Source organism: Periophthalmus magnuspinnatus, chromosome 10, assembly GCF_009829125.3.
Source record: "Periophthalmus magnuspinnatus isolate fPerMag1 chromosome 10, fPerMag1.2.pri, whole genome shotgun sequence".
Classification (NCBI taxonomy): Eukaryota; Metazoa; Chordata; class Actinopteri; order Gobiiformes; family Gobiidae; genus Periophthalmus; species Periophthalmus magnuspinnatus.
In genome coordinates this window covers 14,693,021-14,720,895 of record NC_047135.1, presented here as the reverse complement: position 1 = coordinate 14,720,895, position 27,875 = coordinate 14,693,021, and the positions used below count along the sequence as shown (strand labels likewise).

Here is a 27,875-nt window from a genome sequence, read left to right as displayed (position 1 = left end):
GACGTTTAAATTAATGACTTCCAGGCCTGTTTTGTTCAGAGTTTTCACAAAGATACAATCCAGATGAAACATGTGCAAGCCTCTATCCTGCAGCACTATTCTCCTCCTCTGCTAATGGAGCATCTCAGAGGAGCAGAATGGGCTGACAGATCTAGGTGGCCCCTCACATCTCCAAATGAAGGTAAAACTCCAGAGACAAAAAACCTCCTGAAGGAAGCTACAATTATCTAGGTGGTGCAGGGGATAAGTGCCCATCCACACTCACCAGAGGGTCAGGGGGTCAAATCTTTCTAAAACTGCATATTGATCTTGTACATTTGGGCAAGAAATTCAGGGCATTCAGTTAAAAAATCACACTGCAGATGGTACAAAACATTTTTTCCAGATATTGTGTTTGGACTTGCTTGGTTTAGAGCTGGTTCAGTCTTGTTTGCGTCCTGACTTAGTCCTTACTTAGCCCCGGTTCACTCTCCGGTTCAGTCCAGGTTCAGTTCTGATTTTGTCCTGGTTAAGTCCTAGTTCAGTCTTGGTTCAGTCCTGGTCCAGTTCTGGTTAAGTTCTGGTTCAGTCCTAGTTCAGTCCTGGTTCAGTCCCGGTTCATAGTCCTGGTTCAGTCCTGGTTCAGTTCTGGTTCCAACCTGATTCAGTCCTGGTTCAGTTCTGATTCTGTCCTGGTTAAGTCCTGGTTCAGTCCTGGTTCAGTCCTGGTTCAGTTCTGATTTCATCCTGGTTAAGTCCTAGTTCAGTCCTGGTTCAGTCCTGGTTCAGTCTTGGTTCAGTTCTTATTCTGTCCTGGTTAAGTTCTAGTTCAATCCTGGTTCATTTCTGGTTCCGACCTGGTTCAGTCCTGGTTCAGTTCTGATTCTGTCCTGGTTAAGTCCTGGTTCAGTCCTGGTTCAATCCTGATTCTGTCCTGGTTAAGTCCTGGTTCAGTCCTGGTTCAGTCCTGGTGCAGTCCTGGTTCAGTCCTGGTTCAGTTTTGATTCTGTCTTGGTTAAGTCCTGGTTCAGTTCTGGTTCCGACCTGGTTCAGTCTTGGTTCAGTTCTTATTCTGTCCTGGTTAAGTTCTAGTTCAGTCCTGGTTCAGTCCTGGTTCAGTCTTGGTTCAGTTCTTATTCTGTCCTGGTTAAGTTCTAGTTCAATCCTGGTTCATTTCTGGTTCCGACCTGGTTCAGTCCTGGTTCAGTTCTGATTCTGTCCTGGTTAAGTCCTGGTTCAGTCCTGGTTCAATCCTGATTCTGTCCTGGTTAAGTCCTGGTTCAGTCCTGGTTCAGTCCTGGTTCAGTCCTGGTTCAGTCCTGGTTCAGTTCTGATTCTGTCCTGGTTAAGTCCTGGTTCAGTTCTGGTTCCGACCTGGTTCAGGCTTGGTTCAGTTCTTATTCTGTCCTGGTTAAGTTCTAGTTCAACCCTGGTTCATTTCTGGTTCCGACCTGGTTCAGTCCTGGTTCAGTTCTGATTCTGTCCTGGTTAAGTCCTGGTTCAACCCTGATTCTGTCCTAGTTAAGTCCTGGTTCAGTCCTGGTTCAGTCCTGGTTCAGTTCTGATTCTGTCCTGGTTAAGTCCTAGTTGAGTCCTGGTTCCGACCTGGTTCAGTCCTGCTTCATTCTTCGTTCAGTTCTGATTCTGTCCTGGTTAATTTCTAGTTCAATCCTGGTTTATTTCTGGTTCAGTCCTGGTTCAGTTCTGGTTCCGACCTGGTTCAGTCCTGGTTCAGTTCTGGTTCAGTTCTGGTTCAGTCCTGGTTCAGTCCTGGTTCAGTCCTGGTCCTAGGGCAGTAGAAGTGTGAAGAGCTCCACACAAACATGGCTCCTCGGAGATATCACACATTTTAAACTCGACAAGACTGAGAGAAACGGCTAAAAAAAGAGATCATTTTCAAAGGATAGACACAAAAATGAGACAAACTAAATCATATCTAAATGAGCAGTGCAAGAAACACAAACGTTCAAATCATTTAATATTGTCAACAACTTTTGTCACTTGGAGACTTACTCACAGTGGGAAGAATAAACATCTTTTACTCAAGTAAGAGTACTGTTACACTCTACAATATATCACTCAAGACAGCTTTTATTTTGGTCAGTCATTATATATAAGGTTGCATATTGTGACTTTAAAGTAATTCCACATTAAAGTACGTGTTTATTTTGTGTGATTATGTAGATGTGAAACAGAGCATTAGGCTGGAGGACTGTGCCATTGATTTTATGCAAAAGAAGAAATGCTGCTGTCGGCACATCCAAATCAAATTAATCAGGGACTAATAAACAGATTTTGAAAAAAAAAAAAATCATTTAAAAATAAGTTTGTAATAAATTGGTCCCAAAACTCCAGCATAATTATATCAAACTAAAAAGAAAAAAAAAAGTTTCTACATCTGACCCTCTCCTCTACTCCACCTGACCCTCTCCTCTGCATCCTCTGTTCCACCAGACCCTCTCCTCTGCTCCTCTGACCCATCTAACCCCGTCCTCTGCATCCCCTGCTCCACCTGACCCTCTCCTCTGTATCCTCTCCTCCTCAGACCCTCTCCTCTGCTCCATCAGACCCTCTCCTCTGCTCCTCTACCCCATCTAACCCTCTCCTCAGCATCCTCTTTTCCTCTGACCCTCTCCTCTGCTCCTCTAGCCCATCTGACCCTCTCCTCTGCATCCTCTGCTCCTCTGAGCCTCTCCTCTGCTCCTCATTGTCATCCTCACACCAACATTTGTAATTCCTGTATGTTCATAAATTGTTATGGATGTAGAGTATTCCCAAAGTAATCAGTTCTCTACACTGATGAGATGTGGCGCCTCTGGGCAGTTTGTAAACAAATACCTTCATTATATTCATGTGTACATACCTGCTCTCCTTCTTTCTTTTTCTCTCACTCTCTCTCCCCAACTTTCAATCTCTCTCTTCCTTTCGCCATCCCTCTTTCTTCTTCTCTCCTTCATTTTCTCTCTCCCTTCTTCTCTTAGACTCCACCCCTCTTTCTATGCCCCTCCCTCTCACTCTCTCTCCCTCTATCCTTCTCTGTATCTTCATCCCTCTGTCTCTCACTCCCTATCTCTCGCTCTTTCTGCTTCCCTCCATTCCATCCTCCCTCTCCCTTTCTCCCCCTGCTCTCTCTCTGTTTTTCCCCCCTCTCATTTCATCACTGTCCCTTTCTCTCTCTTTTACCTCTCCCTCTCATTTTCTCTTCTTCACTCATTTTCACTCTCAGAATGCAGGACTATTAGTGCTTCCTAGAGTGTCCAAAAGTACAGTGGGAAGGAGAGCATTCAGTTACCAAGCTCCTGTGCTATGGAATCAACTCCCTGCTGATGTTAAACAGGCCCCCACAGTCTCTGTATTTAAGACCAGGCTTAAAACCTTCCTCTTCCGTATAGCTTATGACCAGGTTACTTAGTGAGGGAGTTAGGGAGTGACATTAAAACCCGGGATAAGATAGGCTGCAGTAGGAGATAACAAGCTGGGGGAAGTATGGCAACCTGAGCACTATCCTCTGCTTCCTCCTATTTTCTCATCAGCAATGCTATTCACATGTTGTCCCCTGTCCCACTTCCCCTGTGGAGTGTAACTCTTTCAGATGCCCTGATGACAGCTGGACCCTCTCCTCCTCCTCGCCTGGCTCTCCTCCTCCTCGCCCGGCTCTCCTTCTCCTCACCTGGTCTTCCTCCTCCTCGCCCGGCCCTCCTCCGCCCCCCTCACTCCTGCTCGCCTGGCCAATTTTTCTAGTTTTGTCTGATTTTTCCTGTTGTTTGATTTTCCTGTTAGTTTTTCTGTGTAGGCAGCACAGTGGCTGAGTGGCAACACTCATGCCTCACAGCAAGGTTTGGTACGATCCCCGGGTCGCCCAGGCCTTTCTGTGTGGAGTTTTGCATGTTTCTCCCCGTGTCTGGATGGGTTTCCTCCGGGTACTCCAGTTTCCCCCATCAACCAAAACATGAACGCCCTTCGAGACAACTGTTGTTGTGATTTTGGGCGTTACAAATATAAAATGAATTGAATTGAAATGATTTTTTTCTTTCTCCCATTCTCGCTCTCACTCACTCTGCCTCTTTCTTATGCCCTCCTTTCCTCCCTCTATCTCTCTCCCTCTGTCTCTCAGGGTCAGAGGAAAAACTCAGTATTATGAGTTTATAGCCACAGGTCAAAAACAAGAGTGTCATCATTAAAGAAAGAGGGAATGTTCCTCAGTGTGACATTAAATGTATAGAATTAGCATTTATAAAGGGGCTTGCCTCTGCACAGGTCACACTGGTTGTGCCATTTCACTATAGCTCCATGGATATTAAGTTTATAGTGGCTACGGTGACGTCAAAACCCTGCCCTGGTCTCTGAAAGTTGTGAAAAGTGCTTATAAACTCATTGTGGTGAGTAGTTAGGATGTTCTGAATGCATAAGTGAGGAATAACTTTGAACCACTACAAACTGTTTAAAATGAACTAGTTTTGTTTTCCACATGTTTAAGACAGTAAAAATCAGGTACAACACATTTAACCACAATCCATAATCTCTCTCTTCGGTACAAGGCAAAGGAATAACATTTCCATGGAGACAAACACATGACTGACTCTCCACCAGGAAAGTTACGCACTGCAGCTTTGACTCTCCCTAATCACAACGATACATTGTTTCACAGTGAGATTCCCTGATTAATGAACGCAAACCTCCTCCTCTGTCTGAACAAAACTCAAATAAAAGGAATGGTCACGTCTTCTGCACCTGTCTGCGCCTGTCTGCAGCTGACACGGCTCCCTTTATCTCTCTGCAGATTGAATAATGACAAAACAAATCCACAGCTGAAAAACAAACAAATAAAAGGGTGAAATGAAGCGAAAAGAGGAGAGAAATAAAGACAGGAGTGACGGAGCAGACCCGAGGAAGATAAGATCTGGTGTGAAACAAGTACCACACGAGTAACACATCGTCTCTCAGTAAGGATCTTTGCACAGGTGTTTAATTACACCTATTGCTGATTAGTGCTGTCACAATACTAAAGGAATACAGTCGATACTCAATATATATATATATATATATATATATATATATATATATATATATATATATATATATATATATATATATATATATATATATATATATATATATATATACTTTCTATTTACTTTTATTTATCTATCTACTTTTTCTATTCCCATGTGTCGTTATATCTGTGTAATCCCTCAGTCGTCCAAATAGGTTCGATTCTGGTCGATGGATGTTTACTCATCTATGTGGTCTTATACTTGTTCTGATACAGCTCAAGATCATTCTACAGCTATTCAGGAAAGGTTCATACTAGTTTTAGTGTCGATTTGTATCTGATTTTCGATCCTTTTGACAGCCTAATTCTTATATCCAAAAGGTTGCTTTCATAACTCTATGGGTGAATCATTATTTTGCACAGAAACATTCAGTGAAACAAATAAATATTCACAAATTATTTTTAGGGATCATGTACACAGAACTGCCAATCCATTCAACTGACAACTTTTAATTAATTGAATAGATTAAATAATGCTACAATTTTTAGGCTAAATACTAATTTCAAGAAGTTAATTCATTGCTGACAGAGAAGATGTTGAACTTTGTGCTAGTTTTTGTTTCATATGGTAGTAATTATACAGATATTAACCATAAAATGTACATATTATAAAACTGTGGGTTACATGGTGTCATGAAATAATAATAAAGTGCCTTCTCCAAGTACACATGAAAATCCAATGGTACATTTAACCATCTGGACCTTAGGCTTTAAGATATTTATCTATTCAATACTTCGTAATTGCTGGTTTCAGATGACATCACGACATTCTATAGGCTAATAATATTTAATACAGATGGGGACAGCTAAATATATATATATATATATATATATATATATATATATATATATATATATATATATATAATATTGCTATAATGTAGATTTCAACTGTAATACAGTGAGTTCTTAGAAATGCTCAGGTTCAACGCTTGTAAATTAATGTTTTGGATAGTTCATGAGAAAGTACAATGTTATCAATAAACTGTAAACTGAAAACTATCAGTTGTCCCCATCTGGGAGCATGATGTCATCACATTTTAGAATCTGAAAACCACCAATTTATACTTTACAGCTGATGTCATCATTTTCTGGGGGTGTGATGCTAACTGTAGGCACTGCTCTGTCTGAGGCATTGTTATACTTTAATCTTGATAATGAGCTTTATTTCAACACAATCTGTGGATAAAGAACAGGCGGGATGTTTTGAGCTGTTAAACAAGTCTCACATAAAATTACAGTCACAATCTAGCAAGCATTAGGCAACAGTTTTTCAGTTAGTCACTCTCACCTTTTTGTTGGAATTCAAACATCTAAACAGGACCATGTATCGATCACAGGCTCCTGAAAATATGCTGTTTAAATCAATTTTGTACTTTCTTCTTTGTATTTTTTGACATTGTTTGCTAATTGACATAATAAATGCTGAACTTTCTACCAAAGAGATACATGTGGAGTGCCCCCAGAGTGATATTACTGCAAAGTATCAATAGTTTAATGGCAAATAATATGAGCTTCTTTTGCATAAATGATTTGAACTCACTTGATGTGAAAGACCCAAAGTAAAACAGCAGTCAGATATGTCCCTTCCATCTGTACCGCTTTATTTAAATCAATCTCATATATTTGACATAATTGAGAGCAAATGAAGCTCCCTGCGGTTAAACAAGAGAATAATTAAACTGTATGTATGATTATATAGTGTGTGAGTGACGTGTGTGTAACGTGTGTGTGTGTGACATGTTCGCGTATAAGAGATGTCGTGTAGTCGCCACACTCGCCCTGGGGCAGAGTAGTTTGTGCATAAATCTGAGCCAAATGGAGTCTCTGATGTTTGAGAGACAGAGGAGTGGTGGAGAGGGTAGGATAGAGGGTGAGGCCAATGAATTTGGTCGGGATGAAAATGTTATTCAAAAGATATGAAAATGAATAATTCTGTCACTAATTAGGGCTTCAAAATTAATTGCAACTGAATCAAAAATTGCAATTTGAATGGACCCGATTAGCAAATCTGGCTGCATTTTATGAAGCACCATCATTTCGCCCACAAACAACAAAATATCCTGTCTCATTCAAACTCTTGGTCGTGTTGCACAACCATTTTTCAAATCAAAAACACAAAAATTCACTGCTTGTCACTGTGAAGAGGAGGGGCCAGCACCTGTTTATCAAGTTGTTTAAATTAATATTACAACATTATGATTTAAATACCACAAAAGCAGAATATGTCTTCTCTAATAAGTTCATATCTTACAGTTTTGACATGACCACAGTCCTCTGTCCTCATGCCTTCTGTCACACCTTGAGCCAGAACCAAAGCGACTATCCAATAAGATGTTTATTTCAGTGGCTATGTTCACATGCACACCAAAAATCTGATTTCTGGACCTTTATGATTATTTAAACAACATGAAAACTGCAAAATCTGATGTGAGTGATCAGTTCTGTTTACATGTTAATTTAATAGTGCTATAACTGCAAACTGCACTGTGGATGGCGACAGATTGTGACTAGCCCCATGCCAGATGACACGCGCTCTCGTTTTCCATTAGACAGGAAACCGGAAGTGGTGCGGTAAACTGGAAGTGGAAACGTCCCGCAATATATATATATATATATATATATATATATATATATATATATATATATATATATATATATATATATATATATATATATATATATATATATATATATATATATATATATATATATATATATATATATATATATATATATATATATATATATATATATATATATTATATATATATATATATATATATATATATATATATATATATATATTTTATCTAAACTACAGTTAATCATAAAATAATAATGCAAAACATTTATACAGTATTACAGACCCTTATTTTAGCTTCTTAATACATTTTACATTTATAAACTTAGACAACACAATATGTATTATATTGACTGTATATATAAATGGACATAGTTAACCTGCTAGCTGCCGGGTTTCAGATAGCAATTGAACATGGGTGCACTTCCAGCTCCATCAATTCTGGATCCAATTAACTTTCTATTGAAAAAACGTCACCCCTCTCTTTGTAACTGTTGCTGTTAGGCTCATCATTTTGGTCTTAAAATGTCTGTATTATATATATATATATATATATATATATATATATATATATATATATATATATATATATATATATATATATATATATATATATATATATATATATATATATATATATATATAATACAATATATATATATATATATATATATATATATATATATATATATATATATATATATATATATATATATATATATATTTTTTTTTTTTTTTTTTTTAATATATTTCATATTCAGCTCCAGTATCCACTCTTTGCTTTATAGACAGCACATTGGCCAGGGTGAAGAAATGCCAGTAATCAAATCAAAGGGTAAAGGCTATTTTACAAAAAAAAAAAAAAAAAAAAAAAAAAGTTAAATCAGTTTGGAATTATTTTGAGTTTATTTTTTCTTTACTACATTCCATATGTGTCCATTCATAATTTTGATGCATTCAGTGAGAATCTACAATGCAAATAATCATAGAAATAAATAAGAAAAAATAAATAAAAAGTGTGTCCAAACTTTTGACACTAGTGTACATCAGGATGAAACTGGGCTAACTAAGTGAACTAGGCCTGCACTCAAGGAAGTCCAAATAACATCTAGAAGAGACAGCTCCATGTTATCTTAAACCTGTCTGAGCCGTATATATGTGTCATCTCCCATATATGGACAGACAGAGAAAGGTGATGTAAACAGGAGGCTTCACTTTCACTTTGACACATGTCCACAGAAAACACATACCTGCCCTGTGGGTGAGCTGATGTAAACAAACTATGAACATAACTTGCAGATACAGCAGGCCTATACCAGCCTCAGGCAAAGAACTGAGAGTACTGCCAGTGTATCGGTGTGTTTCAGATGACATCACAGTGTCATCTGAAAGACAGCTAAAATGAATGAATTTGGGCCTAACCACTAATAGAAATGATCAGGTTCAACATTTGTGCAGTTACCTTTTGGATATTTCAAAACACAATATAATCTGTTTCTTGCCTCCTACTGGCAGTAGGACATGAAAAACATCAATATCGTACATTAGGCCCAGCATGATAATTAAAGTGACATTGTATAACTTTGTGGGGGACAGTTCACCACGCATCTCCATGGAGCCATTATTGCCTGGAATGTTCTATCTTGCATTTATTTGATAACATGTATTATCATTGGTAAATTGTAAAATGCATTCCTACTGTTGGCAAGCTTGTACCTTCACAGATCTGACTTGTAACTTGGTGTGGTGGAGTCACTCACTTGTCTCCAGGGATATATGCAAATTTATTACTTTACTTGGGGTGCTTGGGGGTGGTATTCTGTGTATGCTGCTAACCCTGTTGTTTAGACCTGTTCTGAAATGTCCCTGTGTGTCAGATGCCCTCCCTGTGTGTCAGATGCCCTCCCTGTGTATCACTCCCCTAATTGGATTCTTGGATTAGTTTAAAATTCAGATTTGCATCTTCTCTCAAAGTAGAACATGAAATAATATAACACGTCTGCGTAATACCTCAGTCATCCAGGGACGATCTATAGCCAAAAAACAACAACATTCAAATCTAGGGGGGGAGGTGTGTGGTACCTGGAGTGATCTCAATATAGGTGTCCTGTCTCTCTGGAGGAAACAGCACCTTCGGAGGCTGAGTGGTTTGAAGAGCTGGAACAGAAAGAAGAGCACAAAGGGTTAAACTATCACCAATATGAATCAGAGCATACAGAGAAGCATCAGGTGTATGAACCATAACCAAGACTGAGGTTAGTGGTCTGCAGAGAGAACTGCTTCAGGCTTGGCATTGTGACATTGGAATGTTTGTATTAACCTGCTCTACATGATTACCTTCAACAGCCTCGCTCCTGATTGGCTGTTTGACTGCTATGATACTCATAGTCAGAATTCCAAATATGGAACTCGGCTCCACATTCCCTATAAGTGCTAGCCTTGATGAGCTGGACTTTAAACTCCCTTAGTCCGTTTCTTCCATGAGCACAGGCCATTGAAGACAGTACAATACCATCTTTGCTTCATCTTCCCGATCTTATTATACTTCCATGAGCATGAACCATAGCATCAAATATATGAACCATAACCAAAAGGTAAGTGGTCTGCAGAGCTGCAACACAGCAGAATGCAAAGGGTTAAGCCTATATAAATATATCACCCGTAACTGAGAGAAGTGAGTGTTCTGCAGAGTAAAGGGAAGAGCAAAGGGTAAAACCATGGCCAATATGAACCATAGCATCAGATCTATGAACCATGACAGAGACTGAGAGGTAAGTGGTCTGCAGAGCTTCAACACAGAGAGCACAAATAGTAAAGAAACTAACAAAACACACACACATGCACACACACCCACCCACACACACACGCGCATATATATATATATATATATATATATATATATATATATATATATATATATATATATATATATATATATATATATATATATATATATATATATATATATATATATACGTTTCATGGTGTTGCTGTAGAGAAGCTTGTAGCCTGGTGTGACTCACACAAACTGCAGATTAATACAAATAAAACAGTAGAAATGGTGATTGACCCCAGAGCAGCTGGTGACCATGGCCCAGTGACCATTCATGGCCATAACATAGAGCAGGTGAGCTCCTTTAAGTATCTGGGAGTCCATATTGACAGAGATCTGAGCTGGAACACACAGGTGACCACTGTCTGCAGCAGAATACACCAGCGCCTCCATTTCCTGCGGAGGCTCAGATTATTTGGTGTCAGTTGTAACATTATGCTCATTTTCTACAGAGCTACCATTGAGTCAGTTCTAAGATATGGAATCAACAGCTGGTTTGGAAACTTGCTGGTCAAATCAAAAACTCAAATTTTAAATCTGGTGAGGACAGCGGGGAAAATTATGGGCTGTGCTGTCCCTCTGAGCCCTCAAGAACTTTACGAACAGGCCATGAGGGGACCGACCAGGAGCATTCTCTCTGACCCGACACATGTGTTGTACCCTGAATATGAACTATTGAGTTCAGGGAGGAGGTACAGGGTACCACGGTAGAGATACAACAGATATAAACATTCATTTGTACCTGTTTCAGTGAAACTGTTAAATGATAAATGATGTAAAAATGAGTGATGGTGTGTGGAGAGAGATGTATTGCACCCTGTGTATGGTTCTGTTGTTTACTGTGGTGTGAGCAGCCCATTGGTCTAAGAAAAATTTCTCCTAAGGGAGACAAATAAAAGAAATCTTGAATCTTGTATTGATCACATTTTCAAATCTTTCAAAATACATGGAGTAAGGCTAACAACTCTGCCAACACAACTTTTACTTGAGTAATGTAATCCCTAAATACTCTCTTATACAGGCCAGCAATGAAGTCCATCTCTGTCTTACTTGAGTCATTTCTTGGATCAAATTATGCACAATAGGTGAAATCCTCCAGCCAAGGTAGTCCTCACCAAGACTAGCTCAAGATCTGGAGATGGGACCCACTGCTCCTGACATGTTTAACTTAGAGACACTGAAGGATGGGTCAAATACAGGTTTAACCCAGAGACACTGAAGGATAGGTCAAGAGAATGAGTTTCCTTCACAACAGATGAATTTATTTCCAAGCACCTTTGCCTTAACCTACTTTGACCATTAAGGCATTGAGGGATTACACCATCTACTTTGTGGGTGAAGTGTCTGGCCAGAGGACACAACAATTGAATTTACTCCAAGCAAGAATCAGTAATCTGACGTTCCGATTTGTGGATGACTGCTCTAACAACTGAGCCACTGTCACTCCTATATCTGATTAATATTATTTTGTCATAACAGTGCCTTTACGTAAGTACAATTTTGGATACTCTACCCAACTCTGACTACATAGAGCATAGAACTTTGAAACATGCTAGCAGGTTCAAATGTCATGTTCAATGACACAACCAAATTCAACACTGATTAAGGGGATCTAACCATCAACCCTCAGTTTAGTGAAAAGGCATTTTGAAAAACTTCTGCTGAGTTATAGTTTGCTTTGGAGCACTCATATATTTCTTGGATATTTTGAGCCTGCTGTTGTGCTGCTTAAACAGTCTTGACTTGTGTGATTTGAATGTGAATAGGCCCTGATGAATAGGCCTGATGTCTGTTTGTGATCTCAGCGTCTCGGCTCTGGGTAAATTACAGGTCTGGAGCAGGACTAAAGACTGTGTTTGGACCATGTTTACCTCCAAACGGTCACATGGAAATCAGCTGTTTCCGTGCAGCGCTGCATTCATCAGGGAATAATTTGAATCAAAACAAATGTTATAAATTTAAGAGTAATTTAAAATAGCTACACAATAAAAAGGGTAAAGCATTTTAAAAAGTCAAAATGGAGGAGTAAAATATGGTTGTGCTGCTGTGTTTTCAAGTCAGGGAAATCAGAAACAGAATTATCCAATGGCTCTAACTTATGTAAAAGTTATGACATTACAAATACATATACATTTATGGAGGGGCATTTTGGTTAAAGAATTAAAAGGAACTGTATGTAATATTTCAATTTTAGATTTATACATTTGAATTGTCTGTGTCCACAGATATAAGAGAAACAAGTTCAAATCAAATATAGCTTTTACTACAAACTACTGTAATGCTGATTGAAACATTGGACATGATGGCTAAGTGGTTTATGCTTTAATTTGGTGTTTTTGTTCCCAAGACATTTATCCACTCAAAAAGCAGAATGAGCCTCACATGACTCTCTCACTTACTGGTTGCCAGTTTCAACGCTGAAATCAAGTTGGTTTAAACCTAAAACAACTCTCTCTGCTCTGAATGGTCACTACTCACTACCTAAACTCCAACACCTGCAGCCAGTCATGAATCAGTGCTACTGCAGTCTCTGCAGCTTAGTAAGACAATTCTGGAGGTTTGGAGCTTTCGCCTGAGGCATGGCCTGTTCATACTTTGCAGTGACATCACACTCTGTTTGTACTTGTATGTCTATGGTGGAATGTTCAGTAGTTACCAGCCAAAAAGTTTGAAAGCTCAATAAAAAACAATACCAATTTTCAAAAGCCCACGATCAATATGAGCATTTGTGTTTGATTTTCAATAAAACTGTTGGCTAATGCTAGCTAGCTTGTGACTATAATATTTTTTGGACTTGTTTGACAGCACAAAACAGCTCACCTGTTATAGTTCCAACTAAGTCAGTTCTTTCTGGTCAGACTGTATTAAAACAAAGCTCAGATTAAAGTCGAACTTGGGTAACAGTGTTTCAGACAGAGCAGAGCATCAGTTAGCATCACACCTCCCAGGGAATGTGGATGACATCAGCTGGAAAGTATCAACCTAGGTTCAGCTGTGATTGTGGTTCATTTTTATGACAGTGTAAGACTACACAGTTTAAATTAACAAAAGAATAATCATCTGTGCATTCTCAATTCAATGTTTCAAAATGTAAAAGTTTATATGTTGCCTGAGGAGGATCTTGCAAAACTTGACAACTTCGTCTCCAGACTCTGTAGCTGTTCTACATCTATTTTGTCTTTCTCTTGCCATGTTGCCCTTTTCCGACTTGTGCAATTAACTTTCAAATCAGTTTAACAGAACAGAATACATGCAGCAGTGTGGCTATCCTCTCTCCTCCTCTCAGTAAAAGGAAGTTGTGGGTTAGACTCCTGATCTCCCTGAGTGGAGTATACATGGTACCCCTGTGTTACTGTGGCAGAGTGGTTATCCTGTCTCCTCCTCCCCAGTATAAGGAGGTTATGGGTTAAACTCCTGAGCTGTTATCTGTGAAGTGAGTGCATCGAGCTCATTGGATTTAATAAAATGTAAATCACATTGAGATGACCTTTAGTGGAGAAATAAAGAGTATGACAAAGAGAGAGAGGGGATGAGTGAAAGTAAGAGGAAGGGGGTAAGCGAAAGAGAGGAAGGGTAGGGGGAGAGAGAGACAAAATGACAGAGAGACAGATAGAGGGAAAATGAGAGGGACAGATAGAGAGAGGAGTGGGGTTTATAGAATATATGACAAAAAGACTTTCAACTGTGGTCTATGGCTGTAAGATGAAGAAAAGAATGCATAAGGTAAGTGAGGAATAACTTTTGGACCACTGCAAACTGTTTAAAATGAACTAGTTCTGTTTTTCACGTTTTTAAGGCAGTAAAAATCAAGTACAAGGCTTTTAAAACATTGCATTGTCAGAAAAAAAAAAAAAAATAACTTCAATATTTTTTCCAAATCTGTCAGCCCAACTTTGGTCAAGAAAGTTGCAATAGGTTCCACTCTGTTATATATTTGTCATTTATAAGTATAAGCCCTATTCAAATAGTATGTGACTTTCTGGGGGTGGAAAGTGAACTGCATGACTCCATGGAAATAAAAAAGTTAAAACCATACTTCTCCATGGAGATAGATACGTTTTAAGCCACACTGTGGAATATTATACCAAAAGGAACTGAATTTCTATGGAGACAGCCAAATAAGAGTCAGGTTTGTGGAGATGCAAGCCTGCTCACAATAAGGATGCATGTTTTGCTATGTTTTTCTGTGCAATAAACACATCCATAATGAAAAAAAACAAAACATGTTTTTATTTTAGTCTATTTTACACCACAAATGTTACAAACTGGGCCTTTAAAAACACTGGAAGAATCTCGAATATTTCTCAATTTTAGCAGCAATAACAAGCAATTTATTTCTGTACAAAATAGCTTTTAACAACAAGTCACTCAACCATGAAAACCTAATGCGTTTCTCATTAAAATCAGTACAGTGTGAACTAATAGAGCGTCACATTGAAAAGCGAGGTTTCGGTCTCATCTTTGTATGTTTCAAACGCCTCTGGGCCATCATCAGGAGCAGGCACCACTTTAATTCCTTTCAAATATTCCATTCACACAGGTTTTTATGTGTCTGTGTCCCCAAATGTCCCGGTATGCTAGTATGCTGCATGATTTGCGTCATGTTAGCTTGATTTGTGAAACAGGGGGGAAGGAGTGGGTGGGACATGTGGTTTGATTGGACCATCACCAGCCTGTACTTGTGAATATGCAAATGAGGTGAGTAGGTGCGATTTGGACGAAATCAGATGGCATATGTTTGGGATTCAAATGCATGTGTTGAATCCCATGGCAGTGACTCCTCCTCTCAGTAAAGAGGTTGTCTGTTAGACTCCTGATCTCTCTGAGTGAAGTTTGCATGTTTTCCCTGTGTTACTATGGCAGAGTGGTTATCCTGTCTCCTCCTCTCAGTAAGGAAGTTTTGTATGTTAAACGTATCCACCTGGAGCCCATAACCTTTGGACTAATCAAGTGCTCCTCTCCCCTGTCTCCTGCCACCTCCCTCCAGACCTCTTCATCTTTCATTTTTATCTTTAATCATTTGGCTCAGAGAGAGAACTATAGGCTATAGGGAGAGTGCTTGTTTCATCCACCAGGACGTCCCTTTGCACTGACAGGTCTAACCAAGCACTCTTTCTCTCTCCTCTCCCCCTGAGCCCTCCATCTTTCATCATAGCTTTTATCATATGTTTCATAGAGGAGTGAAGGCGTGGGGTGCTTGTTTCCTCCACCAGGATGTCCCTCTGGTGTGCCTCAGCTCCACAGCAGATGGTACCAGAGATAATTATGAACGATTCAGCTGAAGAATTGCTTGTGCATAGTCTAACTGTATAAAGTTGAACAGTTTCCACAAAGCAACTTATTAGGTGTAAGAATAACCACTCAGGAATCTAACCACAACCTCCTTACTGAGAGAAGGAGACAGGATGGCAAATTCATGGCACATTCTTATATAGAAAGTTTCCACCTTCAAGGCACTCAAACCTCTTACATTAACAGTGTATGCAGAAACTGGTGGTTTAAACGCCTTGCCCAAGGACACAACAACAGAAATCAACTGTGGGAGCTGGAATCTCACCGCCAACCTCTGCGTCAGTGGATGTGACCACCCTACCAATGATGTTCATGTTGAGAGCCACAGTGACACAGGGAGAACATGCATGCTCCACTCAGAGAGATCAGTATATATGTTTGTCTATTATAATGAGTAGACTTAAATCAGACCTGGATGGGGACACTTTCAGGTTGGTGCTGGAGCTATGCTAACCCCTGTGGAGCAGGAGCTAATTATCTTTGCTAACTGTAGGCTACAGGACCTCCGCGGCGGCACACAGGAGCGGAGCAGGGGAGCAGCTGTCACAGAGTCACCCATTTCACGTCTGATCTGATTTATGGTGTTTTTACTCAGGTGCCATGTGTCTGCACTAAATCAACACGCTACTAATCAGCTCATTAAGAAGTGTCAGTTTAGACCACAATACAAGAGAGGAGATGGACGTCTGCCAGATCTACTTACTTCAGATACATTCCATAACATATACATAGTGTTTCTCAGAATGGTATTATAGTACAATACTATATAGTGCAGTGTAAATGTTTTGGTTACTTAAGTCTATAAGTGACAACATTTTTATTTTGACAATATGAAATAATTTGTGATTCTTGTACTGCTCCTTCAGATATGATTTGATTTTGTCATTTTTGTGTCTATCCTTTGAAATACAGTACCATGATTTTAGTAGGTAATTTACTTTTTGAAGCTTTCAACCATTTTGTCTGTGTAATACCTCAGTCGTCCAGGTATGGTCCATAAGAACTGAAGAAGTGGCTTGGATGAGCAGTGAAACATCTTCATTCAAATAACTTTTTTTTAATTTTTTATTATCAGAATTTTTTTTTTGTTTTACTTCATGAAAACTTGCCTGAAGAGGATTAATGCTATCCCAGCATGTTTGAGTAATCTTGCTATGTCTCCCAGGCACTATTCATCCTCCTTACGGTTAGCAGTACTATTCTGTCCAAGACTCCACCCACACACCTAAGTCACCCATGCTCCTGCAAGGCCATTTTTCATAAATATACAACAATAGGATACAAAACAATAAACTACTACTTCACAAACCTGATGCTATGTGCAGCCGTTACATTAGCAGGATAGACACTGATTATTTAGGTATTTAGGTATTTATTTATTTATAGTCATTGTCACAGAAGAATAACAAAATTGCATTTGGAGCATCCCATAAAGTACAAACCCATAGATACCCCTTAAACCCAAGTGTAAACATTGACTCAGTGTGGCCTCAGTACAACATGAGACAGTTCTTATAGCAGCATGATGAGGACGCGTGTCAAGTAACGTGCACAAACAGGGACATTCAGACAGAGACCTGAGAATCATGACAAAAAATCAACAGTGTAACCAGTTCAGTGTTATTAAGAGTTGGATATGGTTTTTGGGCTGCTACAGACTGATTTCACCACCTGCTGGAGTGTCTGCTGGAGTGCCTGCTGGTCAGCCTTAGTGCAGCTGGAGAACCGCACTAAAAGTCCATATGTCAGAATGCTGCTGATGGCACAGTTGTAAAAGTTCAACATCAGAGGTCTGGGAATGTGGGCACTCCTCAATTTCCTCAGGTAGTAAAGGCACTGTTGGGCCTTCTGTACGGCTGAGGTAATATGATTGCCCCAGGACAGGTCCTCAGTCACGGTTACCCCCAGGAATTTGAAACTGCTCACCCTCTCCACCGCCTCGGTGCCAATGAGGAGAGGTAGGTGGTCGTTGTGACCTTTTCTGCAGAAATCCACAACAATCTCCTTGGTCTTTTTAGTATTTAAAACCAAGTTATTGTGGTGGCACCATGACTCTAGGTGTTGCTCAGATTATGTTGTGATGCCACTCTGAAGGGGAGCACGGAGAACAAAGGGAGGGAGGGGCTAATCATTAAAAACTAAACTGAAACTAACATGTTTTCTGCGAATATGGCATTTTTAAAACAATAAAAGGTAACATGGTGATATATTTTATGTGTTAGCAGATAATACCCCATATAAGTATAATACCTCCTTTTTAATGTTCTTTCTACTGTGCCCCCATAAAGCCCCACGCTCCTCCATAGTTGCTTCTCCTCTGCATTCCTTTGTCCTTGAGCTCCTTGTAACTTCTGCAGAGGTGAGTTGGGCTTATTTAACCTTTATATCATGATGATGACTGATGCTGAGCTGATCCAGGCTTTGTTAAATCAGGTTTGAGTGAGCCTGAGTCTGCAGAGTGGAGATAAGGACCAAGCTAACGAGTCCTGTCCTCCCCATCAGTCAAACAGCACCAAAAGTACTCAATCATGAAGGAATATTCTCGTCACTGTACCATAAGTATTCAATCATGATGGCCATATACATAGAGTCATTACACAGGGAGGAACAGGAATTATCTGAAAGAAACCAGAGCAATACTGTGAAGAAAAGTTATGCAGATATTGATTCGATATTGGTATTTTACGCTATTTTTGGTTTGAAGTTAGTTGATTTTTTAAAGATTGTGTAAGACAGAGGTGGCCAACTAGTCAGAGACTAAGAGCCACTTTTTTTCCCGTGTTACTGCAAAGAGCCACATCATACACATGGGCACACATGAACATCATCCCATTCCTTAATCATGTATGCACGCACACGCACGCACACACAGACCTCTGCTCAGCCAGATTTAATGAAAATAACCACACCAACATGATAATATTAGTTATTTTTCAACAGTTAACATTGTGTGCACTGTCTCACACACACAAACTCTCAGTTCAAGCAAGTCCACAAACAAAAATAGAATAATTTTCAATAACATTTTTCTCTTACTATGCTGCTTAGTGAGACTTCTGGCATTCCTTATCTTGAACAATCCTCTTCAAATCTGGCTTGTATTCTGTTGTTGCCACTCGAAGCAATTCTTTCAAATGAGTGTCAGTAAGAACAGATCGATGCTTTGATTTCACATGTTTCAGGGTAGAAAACACAGACTCGCAGACGTACGTTGACCCAAACATTGACAGTATCTTAAGCGCAGCCCGTTTGATGTTGGGGTATTTTTTCATTGGCACACTTTTTCAGAACTCAATGGTCCCTTCCCTTAAAACAGCTTTCAGTTGATCCTCCTCACAAAGATCGATCATCTCCAACTCAGCCGCAGCCTCATCTGTGACGAGCGGGGCTTTCAAACAGTCTGTCTCCGCATTAAATGGGTCGACGAGGAACATAATCTGTGGTCTTTTCAGTTGTAGATCACAGAACCGGGTCACAAAGCTTTCGTGCAGGTTTGCAACCAGTGTTGCATATCTGTCTCTTTTCTTTTTCAGGGCGGCGCTGGTAACTTGCTCACTGGCTTTTAGCATAGTATGAAAATGCGTGAAATCTCCCTTTTGAATATGCACCTCGAACAGCTTTAGTTTGTTGACAAATGCAAACACACTTTGCACCAGGTCAGGCAGCATTTTTAACTTACCCTGCAGGGTCAGGTTCAGTCTGTCCAAGTGACACAGCATGTCAACTAAAAATGCCAGATCCATAATCCACTCGAGGTCCGAGAGCTCGGGATAGTCCTTGTCCTTCTCTTCCATGAACAGTTTCACGGCATCCAAAAGCTCAAAGAAGCGAGAGAGTACCTTGCTTTTTGACAGCCACCTCACAGTGCAGTGCAGCGGCAGGTCACCTGGAAGCCCTTGGTCCAGCTCAGCAATGAGATTCCTGAATTGCCTGTGGTTAAGCGCATGTGTGCGGATGTAGTTGACGATTTCCATCACAGGCTTCATGACGTTGTCTAAATTCAATGATTTAGACATGAGTCGCTCCCTGTGGATGATGCAGTGGAAATTCCAAAAGTCGGGAAATGTTTGATCAGCTTTGCACAGCCCCACAAGCCCATTCACGGATCCGATCATGGCTGGCGCTCCATCCGTGGCTATTGCAGTTAGTTTTGGTATGGGCAGATTTGTTTTTGCAAATGCAGCCATCATTGTTTCTTTCACATCTATGCCACGGGTTCTGTCTTTTAATGGCACAATATCAAGGAGTTCTTCTTTGATCATACATTCATTTGACACAGACCATGCAAATATTGCCAACTGAGGCTTGTCTTGTATGTCACAACTCTCATCCAATGCCACACTAAAATACTCACATGCTTGAAGGTCAGAGTGCAACTGTGATTCAACAGCCGTATTAATATCCGATATTCGTCGTTCAACACTGTGGCGGGACAGTTGGACGTCTGATACGCTCCGTTTTAGTTTGTCGTCTTCAGGAGACAAGATTTCAACGGCGTCAATGAGGCATTTTTTAATGAAGTCCCCTTCGTTGTATGGCTTTTTAGCCCGTGCTATGTTCCAAGCCAGTTGATATGATGCAAGCGTAACGGTCTCCGAGTGTTTCGTAAATTTTTGGAAAAACTGCATCTGCTTTTCTGCCTGACTTTTCAAAGCGACCAACTTGTGCTTGCGAAGTTCAGTCCCTTTTGGAAATTCCTGTTCGATGTTAGGATGGAGTGAGCTGAAGTGACGCTTAAGATTTGAAGCTTTGAAATGCGCTAATGCTGCGTGACATATAAGGCAGATCGGCTTGCCATTACGTTCAACAAAAAAAATATAAACTCTCCCCCTGCCATTTTGAGAGCTAACATGACGGAAATTGTTTACAACGCAAATGATGTCGTGCCAAAGATTTTCTTGTCGCGTGTTTGACGTCACTCAAACAGGCTTACCTGGTCAGCGTGCCATCTAGCCGTAGGGGGAATGAATGGCAACGCCAGCCAAGCATATTTGACGCATGTCATGTAAAAGCTCCTGAAGAGCCGCATGAAACTAGTTAAAGAGCCGCATGAGGCTCGAGAGCCGCGGGTTGGCCACACCTGGTGCAAGATATGTTTTTCAGCAAAATCATCTGAAAAAATGAGAATAGAAAATAGCACTTCCAAATAAACAGGGCATGATTGAAAAGGAAAAGCAATCCATCCTCACTGGATTTTTGTCCACATAATGAAGTCTGTGTAATCCCACTGTCCAGGTATGATCCATAGCAAAAGAAAAATTCAATTTTGTCAACTGGATAAAGTTTTAGAGTGAAGACGTTTTGCCACTCATTTAATTGGCTTCTTCAGTTCTGGTCAGATTGTTGGTGGACGCTGCCTCATATCTATCTGGAGAAACTACACTGAAACTAACAAACCTATTTGTTCAGGCCCAATTAATAATGCCCAATATGACTCACAGTTCACACTTAGTCGTTCAGTAGACCTATAGCTAACAAACAGAAGCTGTAAACAAAGAGGTGTGTTAGTTTCATTGTGGTTAGCTCTGCCCTTCAGATTGATGTAAGGTGAAATGTGAAACGTCTTCACTCTAAAAAAAACTTGTGTTCAGTTGACAGAACTGAATTCTTCTTTTGCTAGTGATATAATGAAATTAATGCGATTTTAGGGAGCGGGGTTTGCCACTTGCTTGTGTCATTATGTCATGGCAACACTGTGGCAGCTAGCACTCTCACTTTGTAGCAAGAAGCTTCTAGGTTCAACTCCCGGGCTATCAAATCCTCCAGCTAAGGCACTCTAGCCTAGTGGTTCCTATAGAAAGCAAACTGTAAAACATTCAGTGACAGATCCTCCAACAGAAAAGTTACACAGTACATGTTTAATATCAAGGTGAAGGTCATATGTGTTTTTCAGCTTTTAAGGTCAATTGATTGATCAAAAAATGCCTTAAGAGATTTTATATGTCATCAATGTTTGAGTAATCTAGTGATCTCTACCGGGCCCTATTCAAACCCTCCTTATAGTTAGCTGTACAATTCTGTCCAAGGCTCAGCCCACAAGTTTACAGCACCCACACTCTCACAATACACAAAAATAGTATACAAAATTATGCACGACAACTTCACAAACCTGATGCGATGTTCTGTAGTTGCATTAATGGGATGCACGCTGATTGTGCTGTGAAAGTGCTCTGCAGGAGGAGTGACTTAGCATGGAGAGCAAAAGGAGGGGACATCCAGAACATCAAAAACTAAACTGAAACTTCTAAAACACATTAATAGGTTGTTTTTGGTGAATATAGCATTTTTATAACAATGAAAGGTAACATGGTGATCTAAATATGTTATGTGTTATCAGTTAAACCCTCATAGAAGTGTAATACCCCACTTTAACCCATTATTTTTTATCCCATTAACCCAGGTCTATTAACAGACCCTGATTTAGGTCTGTTTTTGTAAGGAATATCTCCCTGTAATCATCCCACAAACATATTCACTGTAATTAATTTTGTATATTAGGTTTTGAAACTATTGAAAAGTGTTTCTTTTTACAAACATCAGTCACTGTCATTGTGGTTATTGCTTTTCGGAGAATTTCTGCAACTGTGATTTGAGTCAAGAAAAATGCTGAGACAATCACTAAGGAAAGTTTAAGTGGCAAAATGTAAATAATAATAAAGATGCTAAACAGAAAGCACAAAAGTGGAGGAGTGGAACTGATGACTGCACAAAATGATCAACTAAAGTACAAACTAAAATATGGACAAGAGTAACACCAAAAGTACCAATAAAAGCACCAGTAATATTAATGACAAAGTACTAGCAAAAGTACGGACGAAAGTGCCGTCAAAAGTATAATAAAACTACCAACAAAAGTACTGGCTAAAGTATCAATAGCAGTTCAAACTAAAGTACCGGCAAAAGTACCAGGAAAAGTACAAAACAAAAATGCTACCAAAAGTACCTACAAAAGTACTTACAAAAAAATGAAAAAGTACCAAGTAAAGCACCAACAAAAGTACAAACAAAAATAAAAACTAAAGTACTAACTAGAGTACCAACAAAGGTACAAACAAAAGTACAGACAAATGTACCAACAAATGTAGAACAAGAGTACCAGCTAATTTACTAACTAAAGTACACCAAAAGTACCAACTAAAGTATGCCAACAAAAAGTAGAAAACTAAAAAACACCTGAGGTGTTAGTGTTTTAAAAGAACATGAAATAGTTTGTTCATTTTGTGTCCTCTGACAATGCAGCAGAGTGAGACAAACAGACAGAGAGAGAGAGAGAGATCAGAGGAAATCCAGAAACAAGCAGAACCCCCCAACACTTTACAAGAACATATCTAAATTGAAGTAGAACATCAAAACAGAACTTAAAACAATACCAATCTGGGACTGAATGATCTGGTGATAAAAATCTAACTGTGATCTGCTACCTATGCCTGTATGCTGTCGGTGGTTTTCAGATGCTAGTTTGTGATGATCTTTTACTCCCAGATGGGGACAGAGACAGATTCCTTCCTACATTACATCCTACTTTGCCATGAAATATCCAAAAGGTAAATGCACAAATGTTTAATATGATGGCTGATATCAGTAACTAGACCCAAGAACTCACTGTATTACAGCAGAAATTATAGCTGCCCCCATCTGTATGAAGTATTATTGGCCTATTTTATATATTATTGGCCTATAGAATGAAACACAGTGATTTTGGTGAAATTGTTTTATCACCTTTCCCGCGCCCACTTCTTCTATTGGTCAGCCTCTGTCATGGCCTGAGTGACTGACAGCTGTATTTGACCAGTCACAGTGAAGTGTCAACTCTCAGAAGATCAATATAGTAAGTCAATATAAGTAAAGCCACTTTGTGATATAATTTTTCTGTCATATTGCCTCTACCTAACTAAATCATCCCTCCCTTGTCTCACTCACTCTCCCCTATATTTTTTTCTCATTCTCTCTTTTTTCTCATCTGTTTCTACTTGGCATCAGATGCTCTCCTCTCTTTCCTCTCTCTCTTCTCTTCGTCTCTCTTTCTCTTTCCTCTCTGTCTTCTCTTTTTTCTCTCCCTCCTCTGTTTCTCCCTGGCCTCAGATCCTCTCCTCATTATTTCCTCTTCTGTTTTTGGCTGCTGTGTTTTTGGCCCATCATCTTTCCTCAGACAGTTTCCAAACATGAGTCCACCACATCTGCCCTCTCCCTCTCTTCACTCCCCCTCCTTTCCCTCTCCATCTCTTTCCTCACTCTCTCTCTCTCTCTCTCTCTCTCTCTCTCTCTTTCTCTCCCTGCTTCTGTCTGCAGAAGTTTGACTATGTTCGGTTTCTGAACTAAACCAGTGTTTTTCTCACAAAGTTTGAGATTCAATTTTGTCAATGGCTAAATTAACATTTTAAAACACACAATTAGATCTTTTGAGTTTAAGTAAGACCATGAAATGTCACCTTTGCACAGGCAACAGTTTGAGTAAAAATGAATTCATTCTTGATAGTTTAAATTAATCAAGGACTAAAAGTGTTACACTCAAGTTGAATGAAGTTGACGACTAACAGAGAACTAAACCAGGATCAAACAAGGTCTGAAGGTCTAATAGAGAACTAAAGATGACCTAATTCAGAACCATTCAGGGACTGATTCTACTTTTTCCTGTCCAGCCAGGTCTGGAACTATATCAGATATATATCAGATGGATGAGACTAACAGGCAGATAAACCCCATGTGACACAAATAAAGAGCTGGTTCCAAACTTTCTGCATTCAAACAGAAAGTAGGAGAGAGTGAAGAGAAGTTCAAATTCTGCCCCAGGGCAGCTATGGCTTCAGAGGTACAGATGCATTCTAGACCTTGTTTTGGTCATCAGCAATACCTGATTTGAATAATCCATGAGACCTGATAGAAGACGAGAGGAGAAGGGAACGTGTAGAGAAAAACTGAGACTGAGAAAAGAGAAAATGTGTTTTTAATGAGGCCACAGAGGAAGGACCTTTCACATCCTCCATATGGCCCTGCACCTGCTGTCTGAGCTCGGGCAGAGAGACCGGGGTGAGACCAGGGTGAGACCAGGGAGAGATTTGGGTTACACTTGGGTTAGACCTGATTCAGATCACAATAAGACCTGGGTTAAATGTGGCTTAGTCTAGGTTTAGTCCTGGGTTAGTCTTGGTTTAGATCTGGTTGGACGGGCTGCAATAGTTGAACTGACTAATTGTAACTAGTCGACTATTAATATGATTGATCAATGGTGCTCTTCTGTGGACTGTACAAACTTTACAAATTTTATTAAAATAGTTCTTAAATTAAATTGTCAAACAGGGCAGTGACACACAGGAAGACAGTACTGTATGAGACCCAGTTAAGAACTAGTTTAGACCTGTCTAAGATTGACTAGAGATGGTACCAGTGGCATGTATAAAGAACAAGAAAAGTGAAGAGAGAAAGTTGACCTGGCTTCCTGGTTTAGACCGGATTAAGACCTAGTTTAGACCTGGTTTAGATCTGGTTTAGACCTGTTTTAGACCTGGTTTAGACTTGGGTTGGACTGGGTTAAGACCTGGTTTAGACCTGTTTTAGACCTGATTAGACTTGTTTTGGACTGGGTTAAGACCTGATTTAGACCTGGTTTAGACCTGGATAAGGTCTAGAGCAGTGGTCCCCAACCACCGGGCCAGGGACCGGTAACGGGCCGTTACACATTTGCTACTGGGCCGCACAAAAACAGTAAATAATTTATCAGCGACCACATCTTCTCCAATGTAACTTTCACCTGTCCCTCATGACGTGCTAATAAGCTTGTCCATAGATATATAATGAAAATCCTGATAGGGAATCGCCACAGAAATCTATTTGATGTAGTGACAAGTATATTATCTGCTCTTGTCCTCCGTGATGACGTATTACATCAGACACGTTGCCCAAAAGTAGAGCCACAAGTGAGTGAAAATAAGCCAAAACAAAAGTCTTTGGAGAGCTTTGTAACAAAGAGGAAAAGGCCAACTGAAGAGCCAGAAGAGGAGTCTGCGACCTCCAAGAAAAAGCTAAATTTAACAGACAACACCAGGAGTCCTACTTAAAATATGGGTGACTCTCACGCGCAGAGTCCGCTCTGCGTAATATGCGGGAAAAGCAAATGAAGCAATGAAACCTTCAAAACTGCTTCGGCACATGGAGACTAAGCACCTGGGACTAAACGATAAGATTGTTTTTTGAAAGAAACAAACGTGAGCAAGAAGGAAAGAAGAAACAAGTGCAGGACTCCCTCTGATGCAGCGGCGTGGTGAGTTGTATTTTTTATGCACTTAACTTATTTTTGCCATATTTATCTGCCACGTGTAGAAGGCCGGTCCGTGAAAATAAAACCTACATTGTTCCGGTTGGTGGTGCAAAAAAGGTTGGGGACCACTGGTCTAGAGGGTAGACCAGATTTGTAGGTGTGGTCTGGTGTGCTGTCATTAAGAGCACAGCATTGTTTAGTCCAAACCTTATACAAAGACACAAGAGTTTAACAACCTAAATCTGCAACTGGAATACATTTGATTGACCAAATAGATTTAAAATAAATCCAACAGTATTTTATGAATGAAACTCCTCCTTTCTGTGTGAGTATCATTAGCATTTGTCCAAAGGTTGAGTTGTGGAGGCGCAGAGCCAAGAGGAGCATATTGTATGTGTGAATGAGCGGGTGTGAAGAGCGCCCCCCGGGGACCGCACACTGAAGTGCAGCCAAATTAACAGGCTGCAGATTAGACCAGAGCACCAGGCCTGAGGAAGATTGGCAACGACCATCGGTATTTCACATTACAAAAACTGGACCAGACAGATATATATGGACTTTCAGCAAGCTTGGCCACAACGATTTAAGACTTTTTACTTTCTTAGGCATACGAAATTAAATAAAAACTAGGGAGAAAAAAAAAAAAAGATTCATTTCACAGCCATATATCACTCAGACCAACTCTACACACATGAAACCACAACAGCATATAATGAGATCATCAGCTGCTCATTAAAAGTTCTGTACCTGATTTTTTATGTCTTAAAAACATGAAAAACTGAATTAGTTCATTTAAAACAGTTTGCAGTGGTACAAAGTTATTCCTCAATTACCTTGTATATTCTGAGCATCTAAATTATTAACCATGATGAGGTTATAAGCATTTCTCACAACTCTCTAAGACCAGTGAGGCGCTTTGCCATGGTGGTACAGATGTACTGCTTATCCAATAGATCTGTACTGGGGCAAGACAGATTTTGCTCAAATATATGGAAAAAATAGGTTGGACCTTTAAAGTATAGTTGCCAAGTAACTTTCCCTTCTTATTTTCATAACACAAAAAATGATTAATTGTCTTAAAGATGCATTATAACTAGTAACTTTTCTGGATGAGGCTCTGAATCCATCTTGTCTCCATGGAGATGCTAACCCAAGCTTGAAAGGTTCAACAGTATGAAATTAAACCTGCAATTGAATAAATGAAAGATAGATATTTATTAATAAAGGCTTACATTTGTAATGCACTTTTTCAAAGCCTCTCAAAGCACTACACTATAGTCATTATTCATTCATTTCCACACTTGGTGATGGTAAGCTACTACTGTAGCCACAGCTGCCCTGGGGCAGACTGACAGAAGCGAGGCTGCCAATCTGCGCCATCGGCCCCTCCGACCACTATCATTCACGCACACACCACTTTCATACTAGGCTCTAACCACTCTAACCACTGAGCCACTGTCGCCCCACTGCTGTTGCCATATTGTGGAACATTTCAGGCACAGCAAAAACATCTCCATAGAGACAAACAGAAATGTTAGATAGTGCACCTTTAAGAACAAATCCAGACCTAAGGAGAGGTGACCCCAATCACAGTAAGACCATAATGAAGTAATGAATATATGTATAGTTCAATAAATGCTATAGGAAATAAGTTTGTTACACCAGGTACAGAAATAACATCTCCATGGAGACAAGCAGAAAAGTGACATAGTGCATCTTTAAATAGTGTCAAAATAAAACCAGAGAATAAAAGCAATTTAGTATGTTTTCTTTCTGGTAAATCCTTGTCTGTGACTGACCTTTTAGGAAGTTGCCACAGACGTAATCGTATTTAGACGATAAGCAAAACACAATCCCACTATCAAGATTAAATATGAAA

At 39.7% G+C, this 27,875-nt stretch overlaps 1 protein-coding gene across 1 annotated transcript in view; it reads right to left on the bottom strand.

The window, feature by feature from the left end:
• The window catches only part of il1rapl2 (interleukin 1 receptor accessory protein-like 2), a 226,860-nt gene that overhangs the window by 39,366 nt on the left and 159,619 nt on the right, over positions 1-27,875 (bottom strand). The window contains exon 7 of the mRNA XM_055224668.1: positions 9,699-9,773. Coding sequence (XP_055080643.1) covers positions 9,699-9,773 — 75 coding nt within the window. The remainder of the gene's footprint in view (positions 1-9,698; positions 9,774-27,875) is intronic.